Source organism: Hemiscyllium ocellatum, chromosome 15 (assembly GCF_020745735.1).
Source record: "Hemiscyllium ocellatum isolate sHemOce1 chromosome 15, sHemOce1.pat.X.cur, whole genome shotgun sequence".
In the NCBI taxonomy this organism is placed as follows: Eukaryota; Metazoa; Chordata; class Chondrichthyes; order Orectolobiformes; family Hemiscylliidae; genus Hemiscyllium; species Hemiscyllium ocellatum.
The window spans coordinates 2,293,091-2,309,557 of NC_083415.1; the positions used below are offsets into that span (position 1 = coordinate 2,293,091).

A 16,467-nucleotide genomic window follows, 5' to 3' on the forward strand; every position below is an offset into this window, starting at 1 on the left:
TACTTCCATTCTCTTTCTTGAAGCTTTTATGGTTGGTCATCATTACCCACCAGTGCAGGATGAGCCAATTCGGCCAAAAGATTTGTGATAAAACTCCAAATTTCCATGAAAATAATTGAATTATTTATTTCTAAATCTCTCTCACTGTCGTCTGTTCCCAACCCAAGGTTTCCTCAATAGTCCTTACTAACCCCATTACCTCAACCCTCCAGAAGCGCAAATAGACTCCTGAGAACAGTCACTCCCAACCCCACCCCTGTTTTTCTCCCAAGTGTCTCATTTTCCTTCCTTGGAAATTGTGTTTTATCAAATTATCAGGTGAAAATTTGAACTCACTGTCTAATAGTGCTTTAGAAGTGACTTCACCACAGGAACAACAGTGGTTCAGGTGGTATAGTGAGGAATGGTCAATAAACAGATCCTGCCACTCCTCCCTGTGTCAACGAATAAAATAAATGTGGCTAGTGGTAGGTATGTAAACTATTGGATTCATATTGAAAAGCTCATATTCTCGCCGTCTTTCAAACCATCTTTCTCAGCACCGCTGTGTTGCCATCTTCAAAGATAAACAGAACAAGCCGACAGGATTTGCTCTTGGAAGTATTGAGGGGCGAGTGGCCATTCATTATATAAACCCTCCCAACCCGTAAGTATTCTTAGTTTTTGGCCACTTATGTTTGTTTAATGTGATACTCTAACAAACTGCTTAATAATATTTTGTTTTAAATAGTGCAAAAGACAACTTCACTTTCAAATGCCACCGATCTAATGGAACAACCAATACATCTGGGCCTCAGGATATTTATGCTGTGAGTATTGAAGCACATGTTTTCAGGCACATTTATCTTGCAGAGCACTAATTCACCTGATCAGCTGTGACGCTGTGGATAGAAGGAAAATGATTTGGCTAATGGTGAAATGTGACATTTAGTCTGGCCATGTTAGAAATGTAATTGTTAATTACACACCTAATTATCTACTACCCTCTCCTATGGATTTATAGCCAAGTCAGGAGATCGGGAGCTGCCCATGAAAGAAAACTCAAGCACTTAGATACCAGTATGTGCAACCTGATTTCACACAACGGATTTCAGCACAGGAAGTGGTCATCTGGTACATCCTTGCTTGTGCTAGCTCCACACCAGATCTCAAGTATTTCATGTTTCCCTGCCCTTATAATGCAATCCACAAACATGCTGTCAGATATCAGATGTAGTTTCAATCAGAGCAGAAAAGGCTGAAAATGCTCAGCACATGTGGAGAGAGAAATAAAGTTATTGTTTCAGGTCAATGGCTGTTCATCAAAATGTGGAAACAGTTAGAGGTGTAACAAATTTTAAGTAAGTACAGAATCAAAGGAATAAGCAGGGAGAAGGTCTGCAATTGGATAGAAGGCTGGAGAGCTTAAATGACAAGTGGGATAATGATGTAAATCTAATGGGTATGGAAATAAATCAGAATCAAGGTATTTCCAGAGGACGTGTATAATGGAATAGCCAAATCATTACGAGGACTGGCTCTCCGATAAAAATTGGAACAATGGAGAGGATCTGGAACTGAACTTAGAAGTCTATAAACGTCATAAAGGAAAGGGGATGTACTGTTCCTTGAATCACTGTTCAGATTCATTGGAATTATGTAAGAGGCTAAGAACAGAGGTGAGAGTGATGGAGAAAATTAAAATGGTAAGCTCTGCCTTTACTGTCACTACCAATGTAAAGTCATCACCAATCACATTTTCTCTTTTCCCCCCTTTCAGCATTTTGAAGTAATCTTTCCCTCTGTGACACTTTTTTGTCCACGCTTCTACCTCACCCAACAGCCTTACCCTTTCCACAGCACTGTCCTGTGTAAGCATAGGATTGCAATATCTGCCCTTTAGCCTGTTCCATCGCCACTGTTCCTGGGCCCCAAATGCTACGTCAGGTGGAAAGAAAAATTCCTCCCAGCATGGTACATTCTTGTTTGTTGCTCACAATCTAGTTTCCTCTGCATTGAGAGACCAAACGAAAGTTTAGTGCTAGCTTTGTGAAGATCTCCATGTTCCACTACTGATCAGTGTAAGCCGTAGGAACGTTGTACCTTATTCTTTTGATTAGTAACGTTACAAGCTGCTAGACTCAACATTGGGTTCAATGATTTCAGGTAACCATTGCTCCCAATTTTTTGAGAGGACAGTAGCTGTGAATCATGATCTAGAATTATCACCTCATCTACAGCCACTTCTTGTTTTATGTCCTGTGTCATCCTGTTTTGCTTGCATGATCATCACTTTGTCATGTAATCTCTTCAGCTTCCACCCTCTCAGCTCTCACGAATCCCTTGTACTTTTCTTGCATCTGTGCTTGTTGAAGCCAGTTACATTTCTAACATTTTCTCGTTTATATTTATATGAAAGGTCATCAATCTGAAATGTTAATCCTGTTTTTCTCCTCATAAATGCTGTCTGACCTGCTGAGTATTACTAACATTTTTATTTCTACTATCCAGATTCCACAATGTTTTGCTTTTTTAAATAGATTTGGTTGAGCTTGGATTAATTACTTACAGGATTTTCCTTTTGGGTCTTATGACTGAATAATTGTTTGTTGAGTTTAAGAGCTAAAAATGTGTTGCTGGAAAAGCGCATCCAAGGAGCAGGAGAATCGACATTTCGGGCATGAGCCCTTCTTCAGGAATGTTGAGTTGAAGACCCAAGGATGAATAATTTCTGTATATTAATATAGTGTATAGAACATGAGACATAGTGGTGCTGATCTGATGTTGTAACTGACTCAACAATTTAACCATACACTTTACTGACAGGTTTGTAAGAGATACATATACGTTTGCATACTGCTCCATAGTCACTGCTCAGAGAGAACACGAGCTGGCAGTGTAACCCAGGGTTGCAGGCCCAATTTAGCGTTCTAAAAACAATGTTATCCACTAGGAATGTGCCAATGTAAATCTGTGGCCAACAAAGCACAAATTTTAGTCAAAAATGTTTTATACATTCAGCACAGGTAAGCAAACTTCACACATCTGATTATTTAATAAATTTCTGTCTTATAGCATTACAATGATAAAAATTCTGTCTTTTATCTTACATTTTACAAACAAGATTAAAGTACAGAAGGACAATACCGGACATGTCTCAGTTTGTACTTGTACAGTGATTGAGTGCAACACATTTTCAGCTGTGATCTCCAGCATCTGCAGACCTCACTTTCCCCTTGTACAGTGGTTGTCTATTACTTTTCATTTCTGATTTAGTAAATAAAAATTAGATGCATATGCCGAACATCTTGATTAACATTGCTTAAAGTACTGGCTTAAGGTCCACATTCGCCTTTAGTTTATTGTAGAAGCTGTTCACATTCAAGAATGAAACCTCAGAGTGCTGAGCTTTGAGCAATGATTTGTTAAAGAATGTGCTGCCCACTTCTCCAACATGTCATTTAAAAAACTTCTCCATTTCCACTTCTCCCAGGTGAATGGAATTGCATTCCATCCTCTCCATGGCACCCTGGCCACTGTAGGATCTGACGGCAGGTTCAGTTTTTGGGACAAAGATGCTCGCACTAAGCTGAAAACCTCAGAACAGCTTGACCAGCAAATAGCTGCCTGCTGCTTCAATAATAATGGAAACATTTTTGCCTATTCATCAAGTTATGACTGGTCAAAGGTAAGTACAAGTATCCTGCTCTCTGCGTAGATACCTGAGTAATGGTCATAAATAAAGACAATGCAACTTCTGAACATGCGATGAGTAAGCCTTTAGTTTACTTGGGACAGCTTTGGCAAGAGCAGGTTCAAGGAAGGAGTGTTCTCCCCATCACCTATAAAAAGAGCTAGCTCAGTTAAGAGGCTTTCTTACTGCTATGGTAGTATCTGGGGATGCTCTTTTATAGCTGTGAAAGAGCTGGCTGCAGTAATGGGTGCTCTTTTAATAAGGTCTACTTTTTATAGGGAACATTCTCCTGCAGTTTATTGCCAAATTCATTTTAAATTTATCAATCGATCAATCCACCACTGTAATACTTAGTAGAAATATAGTTTTGTTCTCTGCCAGTTTGTCCCCAGCTCCACTTTTTATTGAAGTTTTTTATGTTGTGATTAAATTCCATAGCTATTGTGCAGACTGAAACATGCAAGCTATTGGTTTCAGTGTTGGCAAATTATATGGCTGTGGTTGGGAGCAGCTCAGAAACTACACTGGTCTCATCTGATTCCCAAACACACAGTGTAAAAGTTGCTGAATAGAGACCAAGAGATGAGACTCATGGTTGACTTCTCGTTGTCTATCCAATGAGCTTCATTCTGTTTCAGTCTGGTTTCAGCTAGCTCTGCATATAAAAAGAAGCAAGTCAACTAAAGGAATTAGCTGATGTATTGATGAAGCTTTACACAGCTTTCACTTTGTACTGTAATGATCAATACCATATGTCTTTGCTGAAGCATGTCCACCTGACTCCTGGCCAGCACTGAATTAGAATACTGTGATCGACATAAAACTGGATTCCTGTTGTGAGCAACGTTAACTGGAAGACCAGAGTTGTGCCGAGAACCTACACCTTTGTGGCCTGCCCCCCGCAAAACAAAAATTGCTGACTTTTAATCCAAACTGAGAATAACATTCTGAAAATGGCGAGCGGGCCCCAAACTGTTCTCAGCATGTTTTGCAATTACAGAAGTTGGAGGCAATGTCATGTCTGATTTAGTGTTTTTCATAAGATTTAGTCAGAAGGATTCACTCCAAACTGTGTGTGTAGGTAGCATCGTATATTAAACTTATTAGTGCACAATATAAGATTAGATTACTAGCTGATTGCTTTAGAAGCACAGCATGTGGGCACAGTGGTTAGCACTGCTGCCTCACAGCGCCTGAGACCCGGGTTCAATTCCCGACTCAGGCGACTGACTGTGTGGAGTTTGCACGTTCTCCCCGTGTCTGCGTGGGTTTCCTCCGGGTGCTCCGGTTTCCTCCCACAGTCCAAAGATGTGCAGGTCAGGTGAATTGGCCATGCTAAATTGCCCGTAGTGTTAGGTAAGGGGTAAATGTAGGGGTATGGGTGGGTTGCGCTTCGGCGGGTCGGTGTGGACTTGTTGGGCCGAAGGGCCTGTTTCCACACTGTAAGTAATCTAATCTAATCCACAATGTCATTGTACTGTGTAACATTAAGATAGAATCAATTAAATACAGCACTATCCCATTAAAGTTCAGATAATGCTCAAGTAAGCCCTGTAGCATGTGGTCTGAAAAGACATATCTTGTGGACTGTTAATAGATAAATGTAAAGCAAACTTTCCATAGGTGGAGTCGAGAGTGTGGTCCTGGAAAAGCACTGCAGGTCAGACAACAACATCAATACATTGATTTTCCTGCTCCTCGGATGCTACCTGACCTGCTGTGCTGTGCTTTTCCAGCACCACACTGTTGACTCTGATCTCCAACATCTGCAGTCCTCACTTTCTCCTTTCCATAGATGGACAGATGTTTGTAAATCCCTGAGACAATGTCATAGCGGTGATTGGAGATGTCAGTAGATTGTGTTTGTATTTTCACTTTGCCACACCAGAATTTAATTAGCTGGTTACAGTAAACACTTGAGTTTTTTTTTCAGGGTCATGAATATTTCAATCCACAGAAGAAGAATTACATCTTCCTGCGCAATGCTGCGGAGGAGCTGAAACCCAGGAACAAGAAAGGGTGAGTGCTACAAATAGGCTTACTGCAGACAGTGAGCTAATTCCTGCTTATCCAGAGGACTTACTGCCATGCCCAGTGGGTGGTGGAGTTAGTATTCTGTTTATTTCCACAAATCCATAGTGTTATATTTCTCTCTTCTGCAATTGATACACTAAAATGGGCAAAGAGATGGTGGAAATTGGTGATTGTTTCCCCTTTTAAGTCAACCAGGTCCCGACTCATTACCGGATCAAATCCAAATCAGGAAAACTACTTGGATACTTGAGTTCATTCATTTGGATGTGAAGCCCCTCAGTGTCCTCAAATTAAATGAGATCTTCAGCCTCATTAACACTGAGATTATTTGCTACTTTGTCTTACTCAATTCTGAAAGTCAACAGGGGTTTGGAAAATTTATGATGCCTATAGTTCATTGACAGCTAAATATTCAAAGTACCAAGGTCTGTTAGATTCGGTAACTTAGGATATTTGTTAGTTAATGGGAACATGAGTTTCAGTATGGTTCCTGAGGATCCTAGGTGCATGTAATGACTGTCCTTGATACTAAGACAACATTTGACTGAGTGTGGCAAGTTTTAAGTCGCTGGGAATGGGGGGTGGTGGGAGAGAGAATCGTCATACCTTATACAAAGGAAAACGGTTGCAATGCTTGATGCTTAAGATATTATTGCAGCAGTTTCTCAGGGGTGCCTCCTGGACAATGAAGCAGCCCATACCCATGTGCAATAAGATGTGAACAACATCCAGGCTTGGCTAATGGGTAGCAAGTAACATTTGTGCCATCAAGTGACAGGTAGTGAGAGAATCTAACCACCTCCCCTTGATGCTTGTCATTAAAGCCTTACTATATAGGGACTATCAGTAACTGGAAAGTGAACTGGACCAGCCACAGAAATATAGGAACAATGAGCAACTCACCTCTGAACTATCCAAAGCCATTTCACCACTGTGAGGTGCCAGTCAAAAGCATGATGGATATTTTCAACTCATGTGGATGAATGTAGTTTCAATAATATTTGAAGAACTCTCACCATTCCGGACAAAGTAGTACATTTCAAACAGCATTCTGTGTACGCCTTAAATATTCATTCCTTCCCCACTGGCAGTACACAGCCTACAAATGCACAACGCAATTTGCCAACTGTCCTTCAATAGCAAAATGTCAGTAGTGACATGATACCAAATCCAGAGTCTCTGGATTAATAGTCTAGAGATACTATCTCGAGGTCACCCATCCCCTCTTACGTTTTCAGTTATCTTAGAGCATTTAGAAATACTTCGTTTTTGAACTGTAGTCACTGCTGCAATGTAGGGAACCATTCAATTTGTGTATAGCAAGCTGCCAGAAACAACAATACAGTAAAGATTAGATAACATGATGTTGGTTGAAGGATAAATACTGACATGGATATGAGGAGAATTTCCTGCTCCTGTTCAGAATAGCAGAGTGATAGAGTAATATGGCTTGGAAACAGAACTTTCAGCCCAAACTGGTTCATGCTGACCATGGTGCCCACTCAGCTAGTTCCAGTTGCCCACATTTGGTCCATTTCACACTCAACCCTTTCCATCATGTACCTATTCAAATGTTTTAAAAATATTGCTATTGTAGCTGCCTCAACCACTTTCTCTGGTATTCCATTCTATACACACATCACTCCCTGCGTGAAGAAATTGCCCCTCAGATCGTTCTTAAATCATTCCCCTCTCATTTTAAACCTATGCCCTCTAGTTTTCAATTCCCCATCCCTAGGAAAAAGACTGTATACATGCATTCCATCTATGCCCCTCATGATTTTATACGCCTCAATAAGGTCACCCCTCATTCCTCTACGTTCCAAGGAATAAAGTCCTATCCTGGCCAACTTCTTCCTATAACTCGAGCCTACTAGTCCTGGCAACATCCTCGTAAGTCTTTGCATTGTTTTTCCAGTTTAACTTTGTCTTTCCAATAACAGGGTGACCAAAACTATGCACAATACTCCAAATGCGGTCTCACCAACAACTTATACAACTAGAACATAATGCCCCAAAATTCTATGGGTGGTGCCGAACCAGAGGACACAGTTTAAAAATACGGGGTAGACCATTTAGGACAGACATGAGGAGAAACTTCTTCACCCAGAGAGTGGTGGCTGTGTGGAATGCTCTGCCCCAGAGGGCAGTGGAGGCCCAGTCTCTGGATTCATTTAAGAAAGAGTTGGATAGAGCTCTCGAGGATTGTGGAATCAAGGGTTATGGAGATAAGGCAGGAACAGGATACTGATTAAGGATGATCAGCCATGATCATATTGAATGGTGGCACAGACTCGAAGGGCAGAATGGCCTACTCCTACACCTATTGTCTGTTGTTTATGCTTAATGCACCAGCGGTGAATGCCAGCATGCTAAACACCTTCGTCACCACCCTGTCTATCTATGACACTGCTTTCACAGAACTATGTCATTGTACTCCAAAATCCTCTGTTCCACAACACTCCTGAGGACCTTACCATTTACTGTGTAAGACCTCCCTTGGTTTGACTTTCCAAAGTGCAACACCTCACACTTAAAGCATGAGATCCTTTACTCCCCCTCAGAGGGTAGACATGATCCTGGGGTTTTCAGGGACTTGTGGACTTTATAGGGGCTGGAATGTATCATCACCCAGTAACACTTTTTTCATTTTTAGAATCATAGAATCCCCACAATGTGGAAAGAGGCCATTTGGCCCAGCGAGTCTGCACCAACCCTCTGAACCCCCACCCTATACCCATACCTCATATTTGCCATGGTTAATTCATCTAACATGCACATCCTTGGACATGGAAGCAATGAAGCATGGCCAATCTACCTAACCTGCACACCTTTGGACTGTGGGAGAAAACCAGCGTACCCAGCAGAAACTCAGACATGGGGAGAATGTGCAAACTCTGCATAGATAGTCGCCCAAGGCTGGTATTGAACCCAGGACCCTGGTCCTTTGTGGTAGCAGTACTAACCGCTGAGCTACATATTGTCTACTTGATTTTGATACGTTTTTGTTGGCCGTGACTTTTTTTTTTAAGTTTAAAGCATTATTTTTCATCTAGAAAGAATAGAAATTACTTTAGTTTTGTCTATTATCTTAAAGACTGTACTTCTGACAGTACAGCACTCCTTCAGTGCTGCACTGTAGTGTCCACTTGACACTTCAGGACACCCTGAAGTACTGAAGAGACAGAAACCCCTGAGTTAGACGAGTTAAGGGCATTACCTTCATTACACGGTCTCGAGCTCATTCCAAGTGCAAGTATCCTTCCTGTGCTGAACCTCTGTATCTCCCTCAAAAAAAACCCAAAGAACTGCAGGTACTAGAAATCTGAAACAAAAATTGAAATTGCTGGAAAACTTCAGTAGGACTGGCAGTTCTGAAGAAGGGTTGCCTGGACCTGAACTGTTAACTCTGTTAATCTCCCCAGAGACCTTCTGAGTTTTTCCAGTAATTTCTGGTTTTGGCTTTATATCCTAATACTAAGTCTGATATGCAGTGTTAGAACGTAGATGTGTATTCATGCCCAGATCCTGTTTCCAGTTCTCCTGATTTGTTATGTGACATGGTCACCAATCCTTGGTGTAAAATTTATGGTGGTAAGCATTTTATGAAACTGGTCTGTTCTCAAGCATTGATATTTCTTTCCTATTTTACTTCAGTTATTTGATAAAATATTTTTACTGGGACAGTGCCCTCATCAGAGTAAACTGACAATGAAATGTTAAAGACTAATGGTGTGATGGAATTCAAGATGTGAACCCAGAATAATTGTTTAATGACTGTTTTTGAGGATTCACCCTGCGGTTCACTGACATGTGCACACAAAGGATCTGGGCCTAATGTTTTCCATATCAGTGGCCTGGTCTCAGCTGTGGTGGTAGTGTTGGAGATGGGTTGAGGCACAGCTAAGGCCTGGGAAGGGGGTTGCAATTAACAATCACCAGACTTCGAGCTCATTGGCGAAGTAATCTGTCAATCTGAATGGTCAGTGTCCAATGCAGCCAACCTGGAGCATAGGACATCGTGAACAATAGACTAATCAATAATGATTGCTGTTGTTCTAAACAACAGATTCATCTGCTGAGTAGAATATGCCAGATTCCTAGTTCTTCCTTTCATATATAGCTTGTGAATGGTTTTGTTTCTGTTTGGGAGTTGTAAAGTTCTGCTGACTTCATATCTGGCTGGAACATACGATACTAGTGCTTCTCCATTACTTTAACTCCCATAAACCCTTTCTCACAGCCTCCCCTGATGACGGGGGCTTTCCTCCGCCCTCTTCCTTGGTTGTTGCCTACGCCGTGGCAGCCAGAGTTTGAAAGTGGAACTTTCCACCTTCACAGCTCCTGAACTCTTCCACCAATGATATTAATCTCCAAACTTCCCAAACTGAGCCAGTAAGTAAGCCAGACACACAGAATACCACAGAAAGAGGCTCAGTGCAGCTTCAGGTAAATTTCAAGGTCAATACAACTATTAGATCAATGTGAAATTTTGTTTGTTAATTGTTGTAGTTGGATACAGAATGTGTCAGTTTTCAATTACCATATGGTTAATATAACCTAATGATTTTACTAGTGGGCTCGTCACCCTGAATTAATGTGCATAAATCTATCACCCTTAGTTTGTGAAATACGATTTGATAAATCTGGCTGTTTGTGGACTAAAATGCAGTCACAGTCACAAACACGACTGATTTGCTTGGAAAACTGCTTCAATGCAATCAGCCATCTTACTGGGCTACATGTAACTTAGTTCAACACTGTTAATGGAGTCAGGCCATTCATGGATGGGCAGTCACTACTATATTTCCATAAACAAGCAAAATAAAACCTTTGTATGGAGGACATGCAACACCTCACACAATATTCATCAACAGCCTTTGTAAACAGTGCTGAGACACACATCATGTAAGGTTTGGGAGCAAATTATAAAACATAAATGAAAGCAGAAAACCTGCTGGTCATGGTCAAAGGTGACCTGTGTTTTGAATTACAAGATGACATTGGATACATGTCATGTCATGCTTCAGTTTCTACTTAAAAGGGAAAGGAGACTTGGAGTTGGATTTTGCCAAGTTTTGTACACCCCATTATCAGGACTGAGCAGTCAGCATCTTCCCCTTGCTTAAAAGTCTATCAAGTATCAGGCTGAGAGAGGAGAGAAACTCAGGATGAAAGAACAACCCACTTCAGGCCCCTCCTTCAGTGTGAAATCATCTTGGAATAGGCAAATGCAAGGTCAGTGTTATTTAAACACAGCTCTGTGGAGCTGTCCCTGTTTCCCTTCTCTGGCAAGCAGGACAGGGGCGAAAGTGAGGACTGCAGATGCTGGAGAACAGAGTCTAGATTAGAGTGGTGCTGGAAAAGCACAGAAGGTCAGGCAGCATCCGAGGAGCAGGAAAATCGACGTTTCAGGCAAAAGCCCTTCTTCAGGAATGAGGGGGCCTAGTCTTTCTCTCCTCGGCTGTGCTTCTTAAGCAGAAGGGTATAAAAGGTTTTGTTTGTTAGCTCTACTTGTTGGCACTTCGTAAGAGGTCATTTTTACCACTAATTTTTAAAACTATGGATCTATTGCTTTGATTAATTTTGTTCAGGTTGCTGTTTTCTTCAAAACCTTAACTTGTCTTTTGGAAATCCCTGTTTAATCTGCCACAGCTAGTCTCAGTCAGCAGCAGTGGGACTTTGGCTGAAAGGGGATTGAGAGGCTCACAAGAACTGTGTTGCTTTTTGGTATATTGGGGAAAAAGAGGTATTTTTAATCCAATAGAAATGGGATGGTTTGGAAATGCTCAGCAGATTAGTCAGTCTCTGTACAGAGAAACAGAGGTCATAGAGTCATAGAACTATACAGCACAGAAACAGACCTTTCGGTCCAACTCGTCCATGCTGACCTGATATCCTAAATAAATCTAGTTCCATTTGCCACCATTTGGCCTATATCCCTCTAAACTTTTCCTATTCACATAATCGTCTAGATGTCTTTTAAATGTTGCATTGTACCCACGTCCACCACTTCCTCTGGCAGCTCATTCCATATACGCACCACCTTCTAAGTGAAAAGGTTGCCTCTTAGGTTCCTTTTATATCTTTGTCCTTTCATGTTAAACCTATGCCCTCTAGTTTTGGACTTCCTAACCCAGGGAAAAGATTTTGCCTATTTACTCTGTCCATGCCCCTCATGATTTTATAAACCTCTTTAAATCACCCCTCAGCCTCCAACACTCCAGATAGCCCCAGCCTATTCTGCCTCTGTCTGTAGCTCAAATCCTCCAAGCCTGGCAACATCCTTGTAAATTTTTTCTGAACCCTTTCAAGTTTCACAACATCCTCCCGATAGGAAGGAGACCAGAATTGCACACAATATTCCGAAAGTGGCCTAACTAATGTCCTGTACAGGTGCAACATGACCTCCCAACCCCGATACTCAGTGCATTGACCAGTACAAGCAAGCATACCAAATTCCTTCTTCACTATCCTGTCCACCTCTGACTCTACTTTCAAGGAACTATGAACCTGCACTCCTCTGCCTCTGGCCTATCTGATCAAGGTCCCATTGTACTCTGAGGTGATTAACCTTCGCTGTGCGCTACATCACATCTCCGATTTTAGTGTCACTTCCACTTGTGGATCAATAACGCACTGATTAGACATCTCAGTGAAGATCTATCACTTCATCAGATTTGGAGAATTTGGAATTGATGTCTTTAGGGCTTCCCTGATGTATATGTAGAAAATGTATCTGCTGTATAATAGAAAATCACGTAGCACCGTGCCAATAGAATCTTGTCATCTTCAGAGTCAACATTTGTTTTCATTTATTCACGGGATGAGGGTGTTGCTGGTTAGGCCAATATTCATTGCTCATCAGTAGTCCAGAGGTAATGCCTTCAGGTGAAGGGGATCAAAATACACATCTTGATGGTTCTTCATGATTATAGTAGTTGTCTGGTAACTGGAATTAATGTGATTAAAACTATCATGCTTAATTTGTGAGATAGGAGTCAAATAACCTGACTGCTTGTGGCTTAATACTACAGTTCTTGTTAGATCTGCTAACTCTTCCCAGCCTGAATTATTTCCCCCCAATATCTCCAAATCCTAACGCTCATGGTTCAAACACCTAAAGTGAGTCACCATTTTAACAGTTTGATTTTTTTCTTCAAAAGACGTGGAGTTGGTGATATCCGTTCTTGAGTTGAAGAATGCACAGTAAGTATGTGTATCATCTCTTTGAGCCACAGCACCAGACACTGCTCTGATCTTCCATCTGGCAGAGCCACCACTGGCCCAGCACCTCTTTGGCCTAACTTTATTAGTCACCTGTAGGTCTTTTGAGCAAGTTCTCTGGGAGTTTCACTGCTGTCTGCCTTTACTGGTATTGGGGATAACTAACAGTGTCAATATTACGATGGCCAAGTCCACTTCACACCTGGCACAGTAAAAATTCAAAGCACCTTTTACTGCACCCCTTGGTTTTATTCCAATTTAAAACAGTTCACTCCTCTTTAGAGAATGTTTTCTACTTCTGTACTATCCCTAAAGAATTTAAATATGTCTAATTAAGTACATACAACAAATAACAGACTTAGATCTATATAGCAACTTCCATAACAAATGCCTTCTAGGTACTAAATGACTGTTGAAGAGCATTAGTAATGTGATGCAGGAAGTGTGAAAGACGCGGCATTAAAAGAATGTGCTGGTGGAGTGACTTGAATTGAAGAGTGGACGGAAATCTGTGAGGAACATAAACCTGTTAGGCTGAGTCGACATTCTGTGTAATTCACTGTTACTGGCATGTTCATTCACAGACTACAGGGAGATTGGGAAAATGCCATCCCTATGCAACTGGACAATCTTGAAATTAGCATTGGGCTTTTAAATACAAGAGATTATCAGGTTGAATCTCCTTTGCAGTTCTCCCACTCCGTTGAATTTAATTCACTTCAGAAATGAGGGAAAATTTCTATCAAATCTGTGGTGAAGTTATCTTGGCAAAGTTTGGAAGTATATGCAGAAGAAATTCACTCCTCTTAACATTGACTGAAATAAGTGCCACCTCTAGAAGAGCATAATACTGACATGTGTTAATTTAGCTTGGCAAGAGAGGGTTGTCCCCAAAGAATGGGGAAAAGGATTAGCTAGCGGCTCTAATACTGTTGCTGTCATTTTCTCCTTTTCAGGATTTGAACATGCGATTTTGGTGATTTTCAAAACCACTTCAGCGACAGAGCCATCAGAGAAAGACATTTTAACTTGTGGAGCCATAGCTACAGCTGCTGCCTTGATCTGTGTTGCTCTTGCTGTTTCCTTGGAACACACAGCATGCCTTGTTTCGTATATTTTCCCATAATAAAATTTTCACTTAATTATTTGGTTGTTTTTAAAACGTGAAGACAACAAGAAAGAGAATTCAACTGTGCCTTGTTCTATGCCAAGACAGTGCCCATCACTAGAGCGACAGCAGGTGTGCCCTTACACAGGTAACAAGAGCCAAGTAGGAATTTCACCTCATTAAGCACAGACTATTGAGAATGGCACTCTAGGAGTCAGTTGCTGTTTGACTCTCTGTTCACAGGATACCTGCTGCTGTGTTGTTTTGATAATTTAAAATGAAGGTGACCATATTTGTTAATTAAAATGAGTCAAAAGATTCAGTTGAAACCTAAAGTTACATTTTATTTGCGAGGTTGGCACAATGGCAAACCACCACCTTCAAAAACTCTTTTCTGTGGTTCAAATTAAAGTATTCATTCTGCAATGGCGGAGCCTAGAATGGACAGATTTCACAACGGGCATCCGAGCTGATTCTAGTCCTTTACTCACCTGATTTCACAGGAAACAGATTTTAAAATGGGTAAAAGAAACATCTGCCCACTTTGACTCACTCATTCAATGACCTTAAAGCCTTCCATTACTGCACCAGGTTGATCTGTACGTTGTCATAGTTTCATACAGCACAGTAACAGACCCTTCATTCCAACCAATCCAGGCCGAACATAATCCCAAACTAAACTAGTCTTACCTGCCTGCTCCCGGGCCAGTATCCCTCCAAGAAACATGATGTAGTAAGAGGTAATGGTACTCATGCCATGATGCAGTTTGTAATGTAATGTTTCACTGGTGTAGATGTCTCGTGGAACTGTGGCGAAATTTAATCAACTTTTCCTCATATTTCTAAAAATGCTCAAGTTTACAGATTTCTGACCCTTGTACCTCTAACATTGCTCCACTGCTGAAATTTTGATGTCTTCTGCACTCCTTGCTGCCCCAACCTAAATTTGACCATTATTTCATTTGGAGTATATCTCTCAATGGTTTTGTACTGCAGGAACATTCAGTGAGCTGCAACTGTGGATGTAGAGACAAAACGCTTGGGAACTTTGGTCAGTTATGTTGTCTTGTGACAAATGCAAGTGAGATGACAGCATTGCAGAGACAATGCAGAGCTTGATGCTGTTAGTTACAAGACAATAAACAATCACTTAATCAAGAAAGTCAAACGCCAAGAGTGTTGGTTGTTTAGCTGACAAAACGCTTTGCTAATAATACAGGACCTTGGGATGAGAAAAAGTTCATCTGTGTTGTATCTTTCACATCTTGGAATATCCCAAAATGCTTTTATAGTCAATGAAGTACTTTTGAAGTGTTGTCATTGTTTAGTGTAGGAGGTGGTGCAGCAAGTTAGCATGCACCCTCAGCAACAAGATAATAATTGCATTTCTTTTTCAATCAAGGTTGGGGGGGGGGGGGGAAGGTGAAATATTATTCAGCTGGGCACTGGAGAGAATGTCCGTGCTTTTCATTGGTGACCCAAGATCTTTTATATCTGCCTGCCCTGTCAGGTAGGAGCTTTGTTTAATATCTTATTTGAAAGATGACACCTCCAACAATGACCGTTTGCAGCTCTACATGTATCATCTTGGAGTATGCCTGATAGAGCTCATACTTCCAATATAACTTGCTCTCGAAGATCAGTGTTTCCAATGGCTGAAGGGTCAATGAGTAAGTTCACAATATTAAGGTTGACAAATTAATCAGATATGGTATAAGGAAAAATCTTTAGGTTAGGATTTGGAATGGTGGTTGATGCAGATTGGCTATTTGCCTTCAATAGGAAATAGATAAGTACTTGAAGGTGGAACAAACATGGCAGGGATATGGGAATGTAAAGGGGAATGGGACTAATGAGATTATTCTCCAAAATAGCCAGCATTGATTTGATGGGCTAAATGGTCTCCATCAGTGTTTTCCGATGTTGATAATGATGGTGGGATGTCATTTAAATGTATGACACTAGGTGGTAGCCTAACATAGAATTTGCCGTGTGACACATTCAGTTAAAACTGCAATTGTGTAAATATCCATTGTTGGATTATATGTCTGAGAGAAACTATTGACATAGGCACATTCCCCATCTCAATAGAAGTTCAAAGAGAAATATTGAATAAAATTATGTGAACAGTAATGTTTTTACTGAATCCCTGCACTTACACACACACACACACTACTGCTGTGTAGCAGCACTTGGTTGGAGGGGAGGGGGTATAAAATGTTTTTTAGACATATATCCAGGAGATTTACAATCTCCTCAGTTCAGGGACTAACTCAGCCTGTAGCCAGCCAACTCCGTGTTCTGGAAAGAAAGCTCCAAGACAAGAGCCAAATTGCGAATTCCCTGGGCAAAATAATTGCCTCCTATACCTTTACAGACTTCTGGCTTCCCTCATGTTCCTGCAATATTTTGCATGATCATGTCA

At 41.0% G+C, this 16,467-nt stretch overlaps 1 protein-coding gene across 2 annotated transcripts in view; it reads left to right on the plus strand.

The window, feature by feature from the left end:
* The window catches only part of rae1 (ribonucleic acid export 1), a 39,749-nt gene extending 25,673 nt beyond the window's left edge, over window positions 1-14,076 (plus strand). For both annotated transcript variants that reach the window (XM_060836236.1, XM_060836237.1), the window contains exons 9-13: window positions 540-646; window positions 731-809; window positions 3,473-3,667; window positions 5,607-5,692; window positions 13,891-14,076. In XM_060836236.1, the coding sequence (XP_060692219.1) occupies window positions 540-646; window positions 731-809; window positions 3,473-3,667; window positions 5,607-5,692; window positions 13,891-13,897 (474 nt within the window). In that variant the 3' untranslated portion in view covers window positions 13,898-14,076. The remainder of the gene's footprint in view (window positions 1-539; window positions 647-730; window positions 810-3,472; window positions 3,668-5,606; window positions 5,693-13,890) is intronic.
* The last annotated feature ends 2,391 nt before the right edge of the window (window positions 14,077-16,467 follow it).